Here is a 15,772-nt window from a genome sequence, read left to right on the forward strand (position 1 = left end):
AATTACAAAAAAGAAAATCATACGTCTTCCTTAGTTGTTTGTCCCAACTTTGTAATTTATATCTAATTAACCTAAACAACTTAAGGTAGTTTTATTTCTTTTTCTTTTAATAATAAAGTTAGAAAACGACTTGCCCTCCATGTAATACCTCTATATTCCAGATACCAATTAATTCCCTTATTTAGTTTTTCTTCATCCTACCATCTCAAATATTTAGACAGTTTAATTCTCTCTTCCAGATTTATAGTTACAAGAAATATGCAATTAAAAGCTCATCTCCAATAGGCTTGCTGAAAAAATTTCAGTTTCTACTCATAAAAAAATATTCAATTAATCTGAAGGAAAGCTTCAAAAAGGAAAAAAGGAACAGAAACAGATGGGACAAACAAAAAACAAAACACAAGATGTAGACATAAACATGTTCATATCAATAATCATATTAAAAGTAAATGGTCTAACGCTCCAACTAAAAGGCACAGATTGTAGCAGTTCTTTATATATTCTGGATAGTAGTCAATTTTCAGATATATGTACTGGAAATATTTTCTCCTAGATTATGAATTGACTTTTCATTTTATTTTGATGAGAACATTTTAATTTTTTGTACAATTTTAAAAAACAATCTCTAATGTACAGAAAAGGTAAAAAGCAGTTTTTATCTGAACCATTTGAGTCCAGAGTCATCAAAATGATACTACATCATCTCCAAACACATCTGTACATATTTTCTACAAACAAGGACACTGTCCTACAGACCACAATACAACCAAGAAAACTAGGAAATTAACACTGATACACCACATCTATGCAATAATAACTTACATTTAAATTTCACTAATTATCTCAACAATGTATAAAAAAAGAATCCAGATCCATATCATACATTGTATTTAGTTGTCTCTTTAGTCTCCTTCAGTCTGAAAGTTTCTCAACCTTTCTTTTGACCTTCACAAAGTGGAAACTTTGCATGATTATGAACCAATTATTTTGTAAATTTATCCTTCAGTTTGGGTGTGTCTTAGTTTTTCGTTTTTTGTTTTTTTTTTTGTGATTAAACTCAGTTTCCATGTGAAGAACCAATCATTCCAATATTTACTGAATAGTCTACTAATGAATAGTCCTCACTGGTTTACAATGTCTCCTCTCTTATATGGTACATTTTGATATGTATAGATCTGTTTCCAGGCTTCGTGTTCTATTCCACTTATTTTTCCATCTAAATATCACACTGTTTTAATCATTATAACTTCATACCCATAACTATATTCTATACTGTAGTTATCATTCCCTGAACACAACACTCTTTCATAATCCCTTGTGTTAGCATAAAATGTGCCTTTCTCCTATACCCAGTGCTACAACCTCCCAATAAACTTACCTACCAACAACAAAAAAATTGACGAAATCATGTTATTCTTTTTAGATCCACTCAAACATCATCTTTTCCACCAGTCTTTTCTAAATATCCCAGAGAATTGGCCCCATCTTTCTCTTCTTCCACAACACTCAATTCAAACCTCTTTATCACTTAAAACACACAGTGCTGAAATGATCTATTTCCATGTCTGTCTCCTTCACATACTTCACATACTGTGAGTTATTCAAGGTATAGGTAGCATGTCTTAACTTTGTATTATTAGAATGTAGCACAGTAATTAGTATATAATAATGTAGTTTAAAAAGCATAAAGAAAATCCCTCAGTGTATCTATTTAAAAAAAAAAAAACCAGTCTCCATTTTGCAGATGCTAAACCAAAAGTTACAGCAATAGCGTTAAAGTAAACATGCATTAGAGTATCTGAAAAATAAGAGCATCATACCTTCAGTATCTTGATCATAGTTGGATCAGTTGACCTAACATAAAAACTCTTCAGATAAGGTTCAAACATACCCTAGATTACAAAAATAAATATATAAATACATTTATGGTACTAGTGTATTCATTTCTGTCTTGAATTTTGTGTTCACAATGTACATACCTTTCTTTGAATTGACATAGTTGCTATATTCTGTAGGACAATATACTGCACCTCCCTAGAAATTAAAGGAGAATTTTCACTGGGTATATTCTCCAATGAAATATCTTTAAGTAAACAGTACATTGAAGAAAAAGAAGCAGCAGTAAGACTCATATTGAGTGGAACTCTTAAATATAATATTGATAAAGTTTTTAGTAAATCTTATTTATGCCTTCTTTTAAAAATACATTTTCCCTATAAACTATTAAATTAGATTTGATTCATCATGAGGAAGAGTTAAAACAAATTTTATAATACTGTATTCCTAAGATGTAGAGTCAATACTGTAGCTGCTCTGAACACGTGCAAAGAAAGTATTCTTAGGGCTAATGGAACAAACATGACCACAGTGTTAATACAAACTCTTGATTGGAAGGCTCACCATGTGACTCAATTCTGCCCAGAGTGAAAGATAGATTTTTTAAAAAGCCATGTTATTTTACATCCAAATATCTAAGAAATGAACATGGAACTGAATCTGGTATAATGCTTCATGTGAAAGATGCATTCCAGATCCTTCTTTGAACCCGCTATGGAAAACAAAAATTATTGAGCTGTTAAAAGGGAAAGAACGACTACGTATAAAGACAAAGGAAATAGTATCTTACTAAAGAATGGCAAAAGCCAAACTAGGGCTAAAGTTGTGGCACTAAGTTTGAGTATGGATGAAAATAAATACTTATCTTTCTCCTCCCAACTCCAATAGCGTAAGTACTCAATGGAAAAAAATTTTTTAATTTAAAATAACTAATTACTGCAAAATATCCAGGGTAAGCTAAATAGCTTGAAACAATAGTATTCTTAAATATAGAAAACAAAACAAATGGCAAAATCTTTTTAAACACTGAAAGTATATGCCACAGGAACTCAAAGTTTTCTGAATTGTTGACCTGAACTGAAGAATTATAGAGAGGTAAAATTAAAGAGAAAAGTATTCTGCTATCTATCTATCTACCTACCTACTTACTACCTACCTACCTATCTCCAGGAAATGAAAAGAGTATGCATTTCTTTAAAATAAGTAGCTATTAAGAACATAGCTCTTTTCTTAAATAGAACAAACTATAGTAATTAAATATTGTAACTTTACAGGGAGCAGTAATTCTGTCATAAGCTACATATTCAGCATATGTACTGCTTTATATAAAGTCATGTATAATTACACTAAGTCAATCTGATAATACATTTAATATAGGTTTTTAGTGATTCCAGACTTAATAGAACTCCCAAACATTATTTTTGTCACACCTAGAAATATCAAACACTAGTACTATACTAGGCTACTGGTAACAGCATATACTATATGCCAAAAAAATATTTTCAACTTCTTTGGGCTTGAGGTTAAAAAACCTTCAATATTTAGCATTAACTTTGAGATCAGTTATCTAAAGGCTTTTATAATAATCCCCTTAAGTATGAAATCTCATTGATAAAATACAGTCAGAGCTGCATGTTAAATGCCTAAGAGACACATTTTATTTGTTCAAACATTACTTTTAAAGTAATACAAAAGAAAACACATAAAAAATCATGTCCTGGGTTTCCCTGGTGGCGCAGTGGTTGAGAGTCCGCCTGCTGACGCAGGGGACACGGGTTCGTGCCCCAGTCCGGGAAGATCCCACATGCCGCGGAGCGGCTAGGCCCGTGAGCCATGGTCGCTGAGCCTGCACGTCCGGAGCCTGTGCTCCGCAACGGGAGAGGCCACAACAGTGAGAGTCCCGCATACTGCAAAAAAAAAAAAAAAAAAAAAAAATCATGTCCTACCTATTGCTACGAAGTAAACGCACTAGTGATTTAGAAATAATGCCAGCTTCCGAATTTGGTGCTATGTGCCAATACAGCTGAGCAACTGCCATAACCACCTAAAAAGTAAAGCAGAGAACAATAAGAACTATAACAGTTGCATACTACAGTTTTAAAGTATATTCTTACATATTATTTCCTTTAACTCCTACAAAATTGCTGTGAAATAAGATGAATATGTTGTTACCCTATGTAGCAGGTTGAATAGTGTTCCCCTAAGAGTGTCTACCCTCAGAATGTGACTTTATTTGGAAATAAAGTCTTTGCAGATGTTATTAAGGCAATGACCAAGGTGAGATCATACTTGATTGGGGGGCCCTAAATCCAATGTGAGTGTCCTTATCAGAGACAGAAAAGGACACACAGAGAAGAGGCAGTATGAAGATGGAGGCAGAGACTGCACTGAGGCATGTAAGTCAAGTAATGCCAAAGACTGCTGGCAACCACCAGAAGCTAATTTCTCCCTAGAGCCTCCAGGAGGAACCAATCCTGTCGACAACTTGATTTTTAGACTTCTGGCCTCCTGAAATGTGAGAGAATACATTTCTATTGTTTTAATCCACTCAGTTTTTGGTAATTTGTTACGGCAACCCTAGGAAGCCAATAAATCCTCAGAAAAGAAAATGAATGTTAAACGAACTACCCAAAGTCTGACAGTCAATACACGGCAAGGCTCAACACACACTCCAAATGCCATACTCTTCCTAGTGCTGCTGCTGCTCCGAGACAGGGAATGAAACCAGACACTTAAAGATAACAGCAGTGAGTAGGTTAAAATTTTAAAAACCAAAGAAGGTCAGTGTATTTAAGTTTTAATTAAGGGGACTCTATTAAAACAATTCCTCTAAAACAGCAGCATTTGAAATGATCTTGCTTTTCAAAATGCAGAACCTTAAAAATAGTCTTTGGTTCAAAGCTATTATAGGGGTAATCAGAATTTCTCTGTCATAAAATATAAGAGTATTATGTTTCCCCTACATGCCTCTACACTTAGATCCAGAGATCAAAAGTCCAGACTTCCCACTTGCTGAAAGTATCCAGTTCAGCGTGTGGCAACTGCAGATAGAGAGCTACAGAAATTAATCATCTTACCACCTTTGGTTAGGAAGATATATTAATACTACTTTACTTCTGCTTGAACTATAAAGTTCTAATAAATATATGGCAGGAGTTTTACATATGCCTAAAGAGTATACAGTACCTGAGGGTGTTCGAAACAAAAAGAGTTTCTTCCAAAACTAAGAAACGTTTTTAAAAAATAGAGTTACAGGATCCTCAAGTTACTGCTGTATGGCATTTTTGTGTACATTTTTTTAGATGACTGATTTATAGCTTTCAGACATTACTTAGGGATTTGAGGAGTTTAAGGATATCTTATTTCTTCACTTGTGATCTACAAATACACTTTAATTATACAACAAACTCTTCTGAATTTAAAATCTTATTAAGAAAAACTCAATTAATGATTGACTTAATCTACAGATAGGTGACAGTCATTTTTTAAAAATATTAAAGCATACAGATGGCTAATAAGTATTAGCATATGATAGAAGAGAAAGCTGAAGCTTAATAAACTGTACTTTCTATATGTGTCAATGTTTTTAAGATTCTAGATTCCACTTAGTATGTCATCTGTTCTGATACATTAATTAGGGCACTCCCAAACCCAAAAGGGATAAAGGATCTTCTTTTCCCCAATATTTACAAATCTAACAGTTTTTAAATCTCTTCAATACCCAAAATTTGACATTTATAGTCTAATTTGTAAAAGCCATGAGGGAAGCTCCCATAACTCCAAACTCCAAAACAACTAAAAATATACCTCATAGGCCTTCAGCAGTTACATTATGTATGTTCATAAGAAAGTACATCCTATAAGAACTTTTCTATTTCTAACCATTCCTCCTGTATCACCTTACCTAGACTGTCCAAATATCCTCCCAACAGTGCTTCCAGTACCTCTTATCGCCAATTCAATCTACATAGCACTGACAGACTAAGTTTCCTGAACAAATTCTCAAAGTCTCTCTTGCAAGTTGAGAATAAGGCTAAACAAAAGAACCTCTATTCACAGTTCTTCAAAAGTCAACCTTTATATATATTTAGCATCATCAAATAAGCAGGATACTAAAAGGTATTGGAACAAAAAATAAACTACCTCTATTTGGTACACAATCAAACAAGCGGGGAACCAAAACATACTGGTACAAAAAGTACAAACTACCTCTATTTGTTTCACTATTCAAGAACATGTTTGATCAGTGAGTGTTTGAATTATAAAACCAATTTCCAAGACAAAGTTAAATTAATAGTGAGTCAATTATAAAGTAGTTTTAGGTGGCAAGTTACAGTACTTAAGTACCATCAGGTCAAGCGAGAGTATACTAAAATATAAGCATATTTTACAACATTAATAAAATAACATGTGTGTTATTATTGTGCATAGTACTTAATCATGATTTAGAAACTAAATACTAGGTATTAGAAAAAAACTTCCTAAGATAGATATACAAAGCTCTAGGGACCAAATTCTCAAGCATCAGAAAACAAAGGACACTCTCATTTTCAAAGTTTTTACTACTTGAACAGAACGATTCATTAAGAATTTTTTTTTAATTGAAAGAAGTTTAAGAAAATGTTGAACTTGAATTCATCAAGCCTTACACAAAACTTCCAGTTAACAGGAAACACAGGATATAGAAAAGGAAGCAACCAGACAAATCCAGAGAAACATTCTGCAAGACTTGAGAGGTTTAAAAGGTGTAACAACCAGACCCAATGCAGCACAACTGGTTTAGATGAATGAGTTATAAAAGAATTTAAGACAAATTGGTATTAAATGAGATGAAATTTTACTGAAATAGAGAACTGACTAAAAAAAAAACAGGTTAAAAAATACTACGTGTACTATGATTTTTATCTTGGTTTTAAAAAATATATATGTATAGACATACACACATGTGAAATAGGTACATTTATGCAGAAAAAAATCTGGAAAAAACTGCATTAAGATATTATAACAGTGATTTCTGAGTGATGGGAATGTAATGGTTTAATTTTATTTAATTTTGCTAGTCTGTATTTTCTAATTTTCTACTGTGCACATGTATTCTTCTAAAATATAAAGGGTTATTTAAAATAAAAAGATGTAAACAACAACAACAACAAACTTAGGACCCAAGTAAGGATGATTTTTAATTATTTCTACCAGCTAAAATTTTTATATGAGGCATTATGCTAGGTGCTTTTACTATATGTTAGTCTCTTCAAAACTCTTATCAGGTAAATACAAATATTATGGACTGATACCAGATTAAGTACTCACAACAACAATCCAGTAGTAGAGAAATATACACAGTCCTCCAATCAACTGGTAAACATCTTGAACTTATATCTTAGGAATCCAATTAACAAAACCACAAAAAGGAAATGAAGTCCAGTAGGCATACAGCTACCAAACCAAGTAATCCTATTAAAACCTGCTTTTTAGTACATAAACAAATAAACCAACAAATGCTCCATTAGCACACTCAAAAATAAAGACTTATTTACTGAACTTACATACTTTTAACCACTGCTTTAAAAAATCTGTGAATTATTTCTTATAATGGTTTTTACATACCGCTGCATTCCTGCTCTGAAGCAAAGGCTTTGTATTCCGAATTAAAAGTCTATGGTCTGGATCCATAGTATATGGCTTCTTCCCTTTGTCAGTCTTTTCCTTCTGTTCCTCATCAGAATCATAGAAATCCTTTTCATTGTCCTCTAGACCATCACCCTAAAGGAAAGAAATCCAATCCCAAGATTAGTTCAGACCTGGGACAGCCCAAATATTACACAAAGAAAACTTTTTAAAAAACATTTACAATAATGATAATATTTTACTATAGAATACTACTGTTGAGGCAATTTGAAATTATTATGTTACCTATATGGAAGAAAGGCCTTGCTTTTTCTCATATTTTATGACACAGTAACTGTCTTTTAGTGCAATAGATAATACTTTTATATTATATAGTAAACCTCTGAAAATATTAAATTACCATAGAAATACCCACAGCTGCCCAAAGGGAAAACCTAACCATTAAATTCTAACAAAGCCGAGGATATGAGACTACCCAAAACTTGAAAACTGTTTCCATAAATTATCAGTCACTCTGTAACTGAATCAAAGGGTCAGAAGAAAGAAGAAAATTGTTTGCACTGCAACACACATAAAAGAAATCATTAATAAAGTTTGACAGGTTAAAAATTGGTAATTAAGTAGATCCCTGTGTTGTCAAGACTCAGTTTGAGATTTATGTGTATCCCTGAGAGTTGATTCTATGTTTTTGTTTTGTACTTTTCATTTGAATTCTTTATTATCTGTCAATAAAATCAGCCTATAGGTATTTAGTCCTAAAAATAAACAAACAAATGAAAAAAGCACACAAAGACAATAATATTTAAGTGGATCCAATTCAACTACCATTTAGAGGTAATTTCTGTTACCAAGTACTTGAAACATACTTTCCACTTCTGGGAAGATGGAATAGATATACTTTTTCCTATTCCTCTTGCTAAGTATAACTAGAAACCCAAGACATTATATATAAAACAAATATAAAAAAGAAAACACAGAGAAGAAGAAAGACTGGATAGGGATCTCAGGATCCAAAGAATGACACAACAGTGAGTTCCTTGGATTTTCATTTTTACCTCATATATCAAAGACTGGGTGGAAGAGAAGTGGGTAACACAGAAAACCAACAAGTATAGATGAAACAAACCCTCCAAAAGCCTGTTCTCTGTAGCCAAAGGACCAAGAAAGGGAAACAGAAAGTCTAGCAAGACAGAAAACTTTTTAAGAAAATAACTGCTCTAGTGCAGCCAACACTAGAGAAAAAAACCATGACCTTACCCCTAACCCCACCAGCAAAAGCTGACAGGGAGAGCCTAGATTTCCACCCCTCCCCCCAGGATGTAATAACAGCCCCCACTTTCCTACTGGGGTGGTATCAGAAAAGGCCAAGATGGAACTGAGACTTTAATCCCCACCCGTTAATGAGGCACCTCCATGGTGGGGAGACCAAGTAGGGAGCTTGGACATCCAAGCCTACCTATCAGTCGAGGTAACTTTATCCCTCCCCACTGGGCTAGTACAAGAGGATGCTTAGTGGACACTTCCCTCAGGACTTGAAACATCACCAGCCAGTGGTAACAAGGACACACCACTCTGTGGTGTCAGTGGAAGCACATGTGGAACAGTAGTGAGGCACTTCTATACCTCCCAACCAGAAAGCTATCAGGGGAATAATAGTGGGGAGCCAGATCCCACATTCACCCACAGTAATAATGAGCACAATCTACCTGAGATATCCATGGAGGCTGAGTGGGGAACCAGGACTTCTACCATGACCTGGCAGTAATGAGGTGGCATGCACCCCACCCTTCTCTGCTGGAATGGTGTCAAACAAACCAAGCTAAAACTGAAGGCTTGAATAAGATCCATAATCTCATAATATCCAAAACATCCAGGTTTGGGGAAAAAAAAAAATCACTCACCATTCCAAGAGCCAGGTAGATCCCAAACTAGATGAAAAAAGATAAACAGTAGATGCCAACACTAAGATGATAGGGATATTAGAGTTATCTAATAAAGATTTTAAAGCAACCATCATAAAAATGTTTCAGTGAGCAACTAGGAACATCCTTGAAACAAATGAAAAACAGAAGGTCTTAGAAAAGAATTATAAAATCTAAACAAAGAAATAGAAGATATAAAGAAAGACCAACAAGAAAGGTTACAACTGAAAAATACAGAAACCAAAATTAAACAATAAATGGGATCAAAAGCAGTACTGAGAGGACCAGGAAACCATCAGTGAATCAGAGCACAGAACAACATAAATTACCCAATCTGAACAAAAGAGAAAAATGGAGAATGGAATGGAAGACCCATCTGTCTCCTCTCCAAACCCCCCAAAAAAGAACTCTTTTTCCATGGAAGAGCTGGTTAGTAGTGATCTTGAAGAGACAGCTGGCAGTGGAAGTCTTACCAAGAGGAAGAAATCTTTCCCCAGAGAGGGAACCAGTTAGTGACCCTGAAGAGTCAGGAAACAAGACGGTCCCCAAGAAATAGAGGAAATTCTCTTCCAAGGAGGAGCCACTCAGCAGTGGACCTGAAGAGGCTGCTGCCAGCAGGAGCAGCAGCTCCAAGAAAAAGAAAAAGCTCCGAAAGCTATCCCAAGAAAATTAAAATGGACATTTCCCTAGTAGGGCATAACTTGCAGAGCTATTTCCCAACCCATCCCCTATAGCCCAATAAAAATTAAAAAAAAAAATACACGGAGGACAAAGATAAGGGGGAAAAAAAAAGAACTTCAGGGACCTGTGGAACTATAACAAACCAGCTAAAATATCCTATCATCTGAACCCTGGAAAGATTCAGATGATGGGTGGGGCTTAAAGAGTACTCCAAGAAATAACGACTGAAAAATTCCTAAATTTGGCAAAAGACCTAAAACTACAGATGGACTAAACTGAGTAAATCCTAAACAGGATAAACCCAAAGAAATACAAAACAAGACATATAAGTCAAACTTCTGAAAACTAAAGATGAAGAAAAAGATCTGGAAAGCAGCATTACAGAAAGGACACTTGAGAGGATGAGGTAATGGATCAGGGAATGTCAGTGACAAGGATGAAAATGCAGGGGGGATTTAAGAACTACTTAGAAGCTGAAATCAACAGGATGCAGTGACTGAACGTGAAGAACAACATCGGGGCACTTAACAAGGATGCCCCCATTCCCAGCTTGGATGACAAAGCAGATGATGATACTACCCGTCAAGATAATCTTGTCTGGGAGTACCTCTCTTTTCCAAGGCTGCCTGCTAAACAAACATCCTTAAAAGATAGTCCAGTACAAAACCTATCAATGCCATGACACAGAAGAGCAGAAAAAAGTGAGAAAAACGCATGAAAGATTATCTCCCAAGTGTTTATTTTGTTCATGACTGATCTGCCCCTATTCTTCAAAGTGAACCTTCTTTTTATAATTAACAATTTCTCCCAGCAAAAAAATTTATAATTTGTGATCTCTAATCATTTTTCCTTCAACATGGCATAGCATTTTTTTAAAAAAAAACATTTATATAGCTAGGTAAAGAGTTCTTAGGGTTGACAACAAAAGCACAGCCATAAAAGAGAACACTGATAAATTGGATTTCATCAAAATTAAAAACTCCTGTTCCATTAAAAAAAAAACTGCTTGGGCTTCCCTGGTGGCGCAGTGGTTGAGAGTCCGCCTGCCGATGCAGGGGACACGGGTTCGTGCCCCGGTTTGGGAAGATCCCACATGCCGCGGAGCGGCTGGGTCCGTGCGCCATGGCCGCTGAGCCTGCGCATCCGGAGCCTGTGCTCCGCAACGGGAGAGGCCACAGCAGTGAGAAGCCCGTGTACCACAAAAAAAAAAAAAAAAAAAAAAAAAAAAACTGCTTAAGAGGAATAAAAAAACAAATTACACATTGCCAGAAAATATATGCAACTACATATGAAACAAGGGGCTAGTATCTAGAATATAAAGACCACTCCCAAAACTCAACATTAAAAAAAAACAATTCAGTTTAAAAAAGGGCAAAAGATATTCTTATGGACTGAACTGTGTATCCCCTAAAATTCACATGTTGAAGCCTCAATGCGACCATATGCTAAAGTTGGGACCTTCAAGGTTAAATTAGATTATATCAGTGGTACCCTAATCCAATACAACTGGCATCCTTATAAGAAGAGAGAAAGGCATATGGGAACACAGCAAGAAGGCAGCCATCTGCAAGCCAAGGAGGGGAGCCTTGGGAGAAACCAAACCTGCTAACACCTTGACCTTGGACTTCTAGCCTCCTGGAGGAATTGTGAGAGACTATGAGAAATAAATTTCTCTTTATTTAACCAGTCTGTGGTATTTTGTTATGGCAGCTCTAGCAAACTAATACAGACATCAATAAACAATTACTAAAGGAGATATACAAATGGCAAACAAAGCACATGAAAAGATAATCAACATCATTAGCTAATAGGGAAATGCAAATTAAAACCACAGCAAGGTGGTTTTGTTATGGCATACATATCAGAATGGCTCTCATCTAAAATTAAACTTAAAAATAGTGACACCACCAAATGATAGTAAGCAAGTCCAGGGAAAGGATCACTCATATGCTGGTGGTGAATGTAAAAGGTTACAGTCATTCCGGCAGCTTGTCAGTCTCTTACAGAACTAAACCTGTATTCACCATACAACCCAAAAACTGCACTGTTGGGCATTTATCATGGGGAAATGGAAATTCTCACAAAGATCTCTACACAAAATATTCATAGCAGTGTTATTCCTATTAGCCAAAATGGAAACAACACAGATGTCCTCCAATGGATGAATGGTTGAACAATTGGTTAAGCAAATGGTTAAACATCTATGCCATGGAATATCACTCAGAAATAAAAAGAAACAAATGACTGATACACACAATGCTGATTAATCTCCAGAGAAGTACACTGAACTTGAGTGAGCAAAATTAATCCTAAAAGGTTACATACTCTATGATTCCATTTATATAGCATTCTTGAAATGACAAAATTATAGAGATGGAGAAGAAATTAGTGGTTGCCAGGGATTAAAGGGGAGCAGGGTTAAGCACAGGGAAGAAAATGGGTTTAACTATAAAATGGTAACATGAAGGATAGTTGTGATAGAAATGTTCTGAATCATGATTGTATCTATGTCAATATCAAGGTTGTAATACCTTACTATAGTTTTGCAAGATGTCACCACTGGAGGAAAATGAATAAAGGTTACACCACATCTCTCTATATTATTTCTTACAACTGCATGTGAATCTATAGTTACCTTAAAAGAGAACATTTAATTAAATAAAATTAAGGAGAAAAAAATCAGTAAATCACTTGAAAGCAATTTGCATATATTTAATGTTAGATAACAATAAAATAAATTATTTAAATTGTTATAGGTTAATATCACTTAATGAATTATGTTTTCCTTGTTAAGTGCTTACAGTTAGGACACAGTCTTCGCTTAAATATCACTGAAAACACTTTTCATCAAAAAATATGACCTTTAGTTTTCTTAGATATAAGCATAATATTATCTGAGTGTTTTTTAAATCCACAATAAAAACAAAATCTTAAGAAATTCTCCAAACAAAAGAAACTCACCAAATTTATGCTTTGAAAACAAAAGGCACTTTAAAAATAAACTATAAATTATAACATTTATCATCGTCTCTGAATACACAATTCAAAACAAATTACTTGTCTCTTAGTGCTTAAAAAAAAAAAGGACAATAACTGAGACATACTTTTCTATCAAGGCCAGACTTGAGGGTCTTTCTCCTTTATGGAGTTTCAGACTAAACTGATTCTATTAAGTGCATTAATAAACCAATAAAATGATACACAAATAATCTCATTCTTTAAGCATAAGCACTCACCAACAATCTTTACTGAATGCTAATCAAACAAATGTTCAAAATATACCTAAAACTGATATATGATGAAACGGCTGTATTAACAGAGCGCTTTCCAGTTCTCCTTCTCTACTAACTAACACTTTATTAAAGTTCAATTACATTATTTTAATAAATATTTGTATTGTTTATTTTACTGTACAAATATTTAGGATTATGGTAGTAATTATAGTAAAAAGATTATAAAGGAGTATTTTTCTTTTCATTAGTATCTTTCCCACATCCAAAGATTTTACAAAGCTATTAAGTAACACTTCTACAGATTAATGCTTCATGATATGTTTTATTAAAGATCTGTAAATTAATTCTTTCTTAACATTTAACATTAAATAAATTAGTATAATTTACTAAAATGAAAGGGATTCTTTGAAACAGTACAAAGTTTTAACAACAGGATTATTGGATAACAAACACGAAGAACATGTTGCTTAATACCTAAAATAGTTATTGATAAATTATTATTTCAAAGTATATTCCCCTCAAAAGAAACTTTCTCTTACACTTTTTATGAAATTTCAATTTGGTTCTATTGCTATGAGAACATCATGGCATGGCTTTTTAGATCTGGCTGCTAATTACTAATTGTATATATACACCAACAGCATAATTCCTTTAGTTTGAACTAAAAGGAAAAGAATTTAAGGACTGATGTTTTCATGAGGTTAATGAAACAAATGAGATAAGGCTTCTACACAGGATGGGAGCCAATCTCCAATAACTTTATATCTGAATCTGTGTCACTGCTAGCTGTTTTCTCAGGTTTTCAACCCACAGGAACAGACATTGGCCAGAACAGAATGGAAGCCGGATGAAAACAGCCAGAATGGGTAATACTAGGTTCATGCCAGTTCAGTATCGGGGTTGCCTCTATGACCATGTTAAATTACTTGACTTCCCCCTGTCTTAATTTACCCATTTGTAAAATGGAATAAAAGCAGTATCTATATCATGAAAGTGTTCATAAAGATTGATTAGTTTAGTGAAGGTTATATAAGCCCTTAGTGCCTAGTGCATATTAAACACTCAAATAGTAGCTATTACCATTGCTTTTATTATTAAATTTTTTTCTAGAAACTATTACCTCACCGTAAATCAAATATCCTTAGATGCCAAATATGAAGAAAAATTTCCCCCTAAAATTATCCCTCAGAAAAGAAACTGCCTCATATTTGAGAATTTACAAAAATATCATGAGGTTTTTGTACAACTGCTTCATTTTGAACCAAAATGTACTGTTTGGGGAACTCATTACACTGAAACAACTTTAATCAATGCCAGTTATAGATGCTTAAAAGAAGTCACAAACTCCAATGACACAATGTCATTAAAAATAAGACTTGAAAGATTACTTTTTAAAAATAAGTAATACAGGATTACAGAGTTCTGCTTCTAGAAATAAGCAAATTGGAATTACCCTTATAGCGAGCTAGGGAAGAAAAATGAAACACACCTGTCTGAAGGCACTGAAAAGTTAAAAGAACAGTGATGAATTATGCAGGCAAGATCCAGAAGAAGTAGTAAACCAAGAAATCTGACTGACATTAGGAATTGTTTTTCCCCCAAAAGCATTGTTATTACATAACAAAAAGCCGAGAGGCCTAAAGAGCTGTTAGCAGATTCACAAAAATTACAGAAGCAAAAGTTGGAGGTCAGGATCCACCAAAACCAAGAATCCTAACTCTCCCTAGTCTTTGGTTTAAAATCTTGAGAGTCTATATCCTAGAGAGTAAAGATGATAAAATTAAAGCCCACCTTCCAATCATGTCAAATCTATAACTGAGGTGATTAAAGGAACTCAGATTGCTGATACCCTTACCTAGTAATATTCCACAAGCAAACCAAACCCATCATACAAAGCTTCAAACTAGTTCAACAATTTTTCAGAAAGTAAGTAAGGAAAGAGGGAGGAAAATAGGGAAGAAAAGGCAGAGTCATTAAGGGTCAGGATATTGTTTCCATTTGGGAGGGAAAGAAGGATATTAAGTGGAAGGTGTCAAAGGAGGGGCTTCTGAAATATAATTACTGTTTCTTAATCTGAGTACTCGTTACATTGGGCTCTTCAGTTTACAAAATTCATGAGACCATTTGCTTCTGACACATATATATTGTCTAGTTCTACTTCAATAAAAATCTTAAAATTATGCACGTAAGAAAAAAAGACAGGGACTTCCCTGGTGGCGCAGTGGTTAAGAATCTGCATGCCAATGCAGGGGACACGGGTTTGAGTCCTGGCCCGGGAAGATCCCACATGCCGTGGACTTACTAAGCCCGTGCGCCATAACTACTGAGCCTGCGCTCTAGAGCCCGTGAGCCACAACTACTGAGCCCATGTGCTGCAACTACTGAAGCCCATGTGCCTAGAGCCTATGTTCCACAACAAGGGAAGCCACCTCAATGAGAAGCCCGCACACCAAAACGAAGAGGACCCCCCGC

At 34.6% G+C, this 15,772-nt stretch overlaps 1 protein-coding gene across 1 annotated transcript in view; it reads right to left on the reverse strand.

Moving 5' to 3' along the window:
- AP3B1 (adaptor related protein complex 3 subunit beta 1) overlaps positions 1 to 15,772 on the reverse strand; it is a 281,724-nt gene that overhangs the window by 156,426 nt on the left and 109,526 nt on the right. The window contains exons 8-11 of the mRNA XM_060093077.1: positions 7,444 to 7,599; positions 3,783 to 3,880; positions 1,980 to 2,034; positions 1,821 to 1,892 (exon numbers count right to left, since the gene is read on the reverse strand). Of these exons, the coding sequence (XP_059949060.1) occupies positions 1,821 to 1,892; positions 1,980 to 2,034; positions 3,783 to 3,880; positions 7,444 to 7,599 (381 nt within the window). The remainder of the gene's footprint in view (positions 1 to 1,820; positions 1,893 to 1,979; positions 2,035 to 3,782; positions 3,881 to 7,443; positions 7,600 to 15,772) is intronic.

Source organism: Mesoplodon densirostris, chromosome 3, assembly GCF_025265405.1.
Source record: "Mesoplodon densirostris isolate mMesDen1 chromosome 3, mMesDen1 primary haplotype, whole genome shotgun sequence".
Lineage (NCBI taxonomy): Eukaryota > Metazoa > Chordata > Mammalia > Artiodactyla > Ziphiidae > Mesoplodon > Mesoplodon densirostris.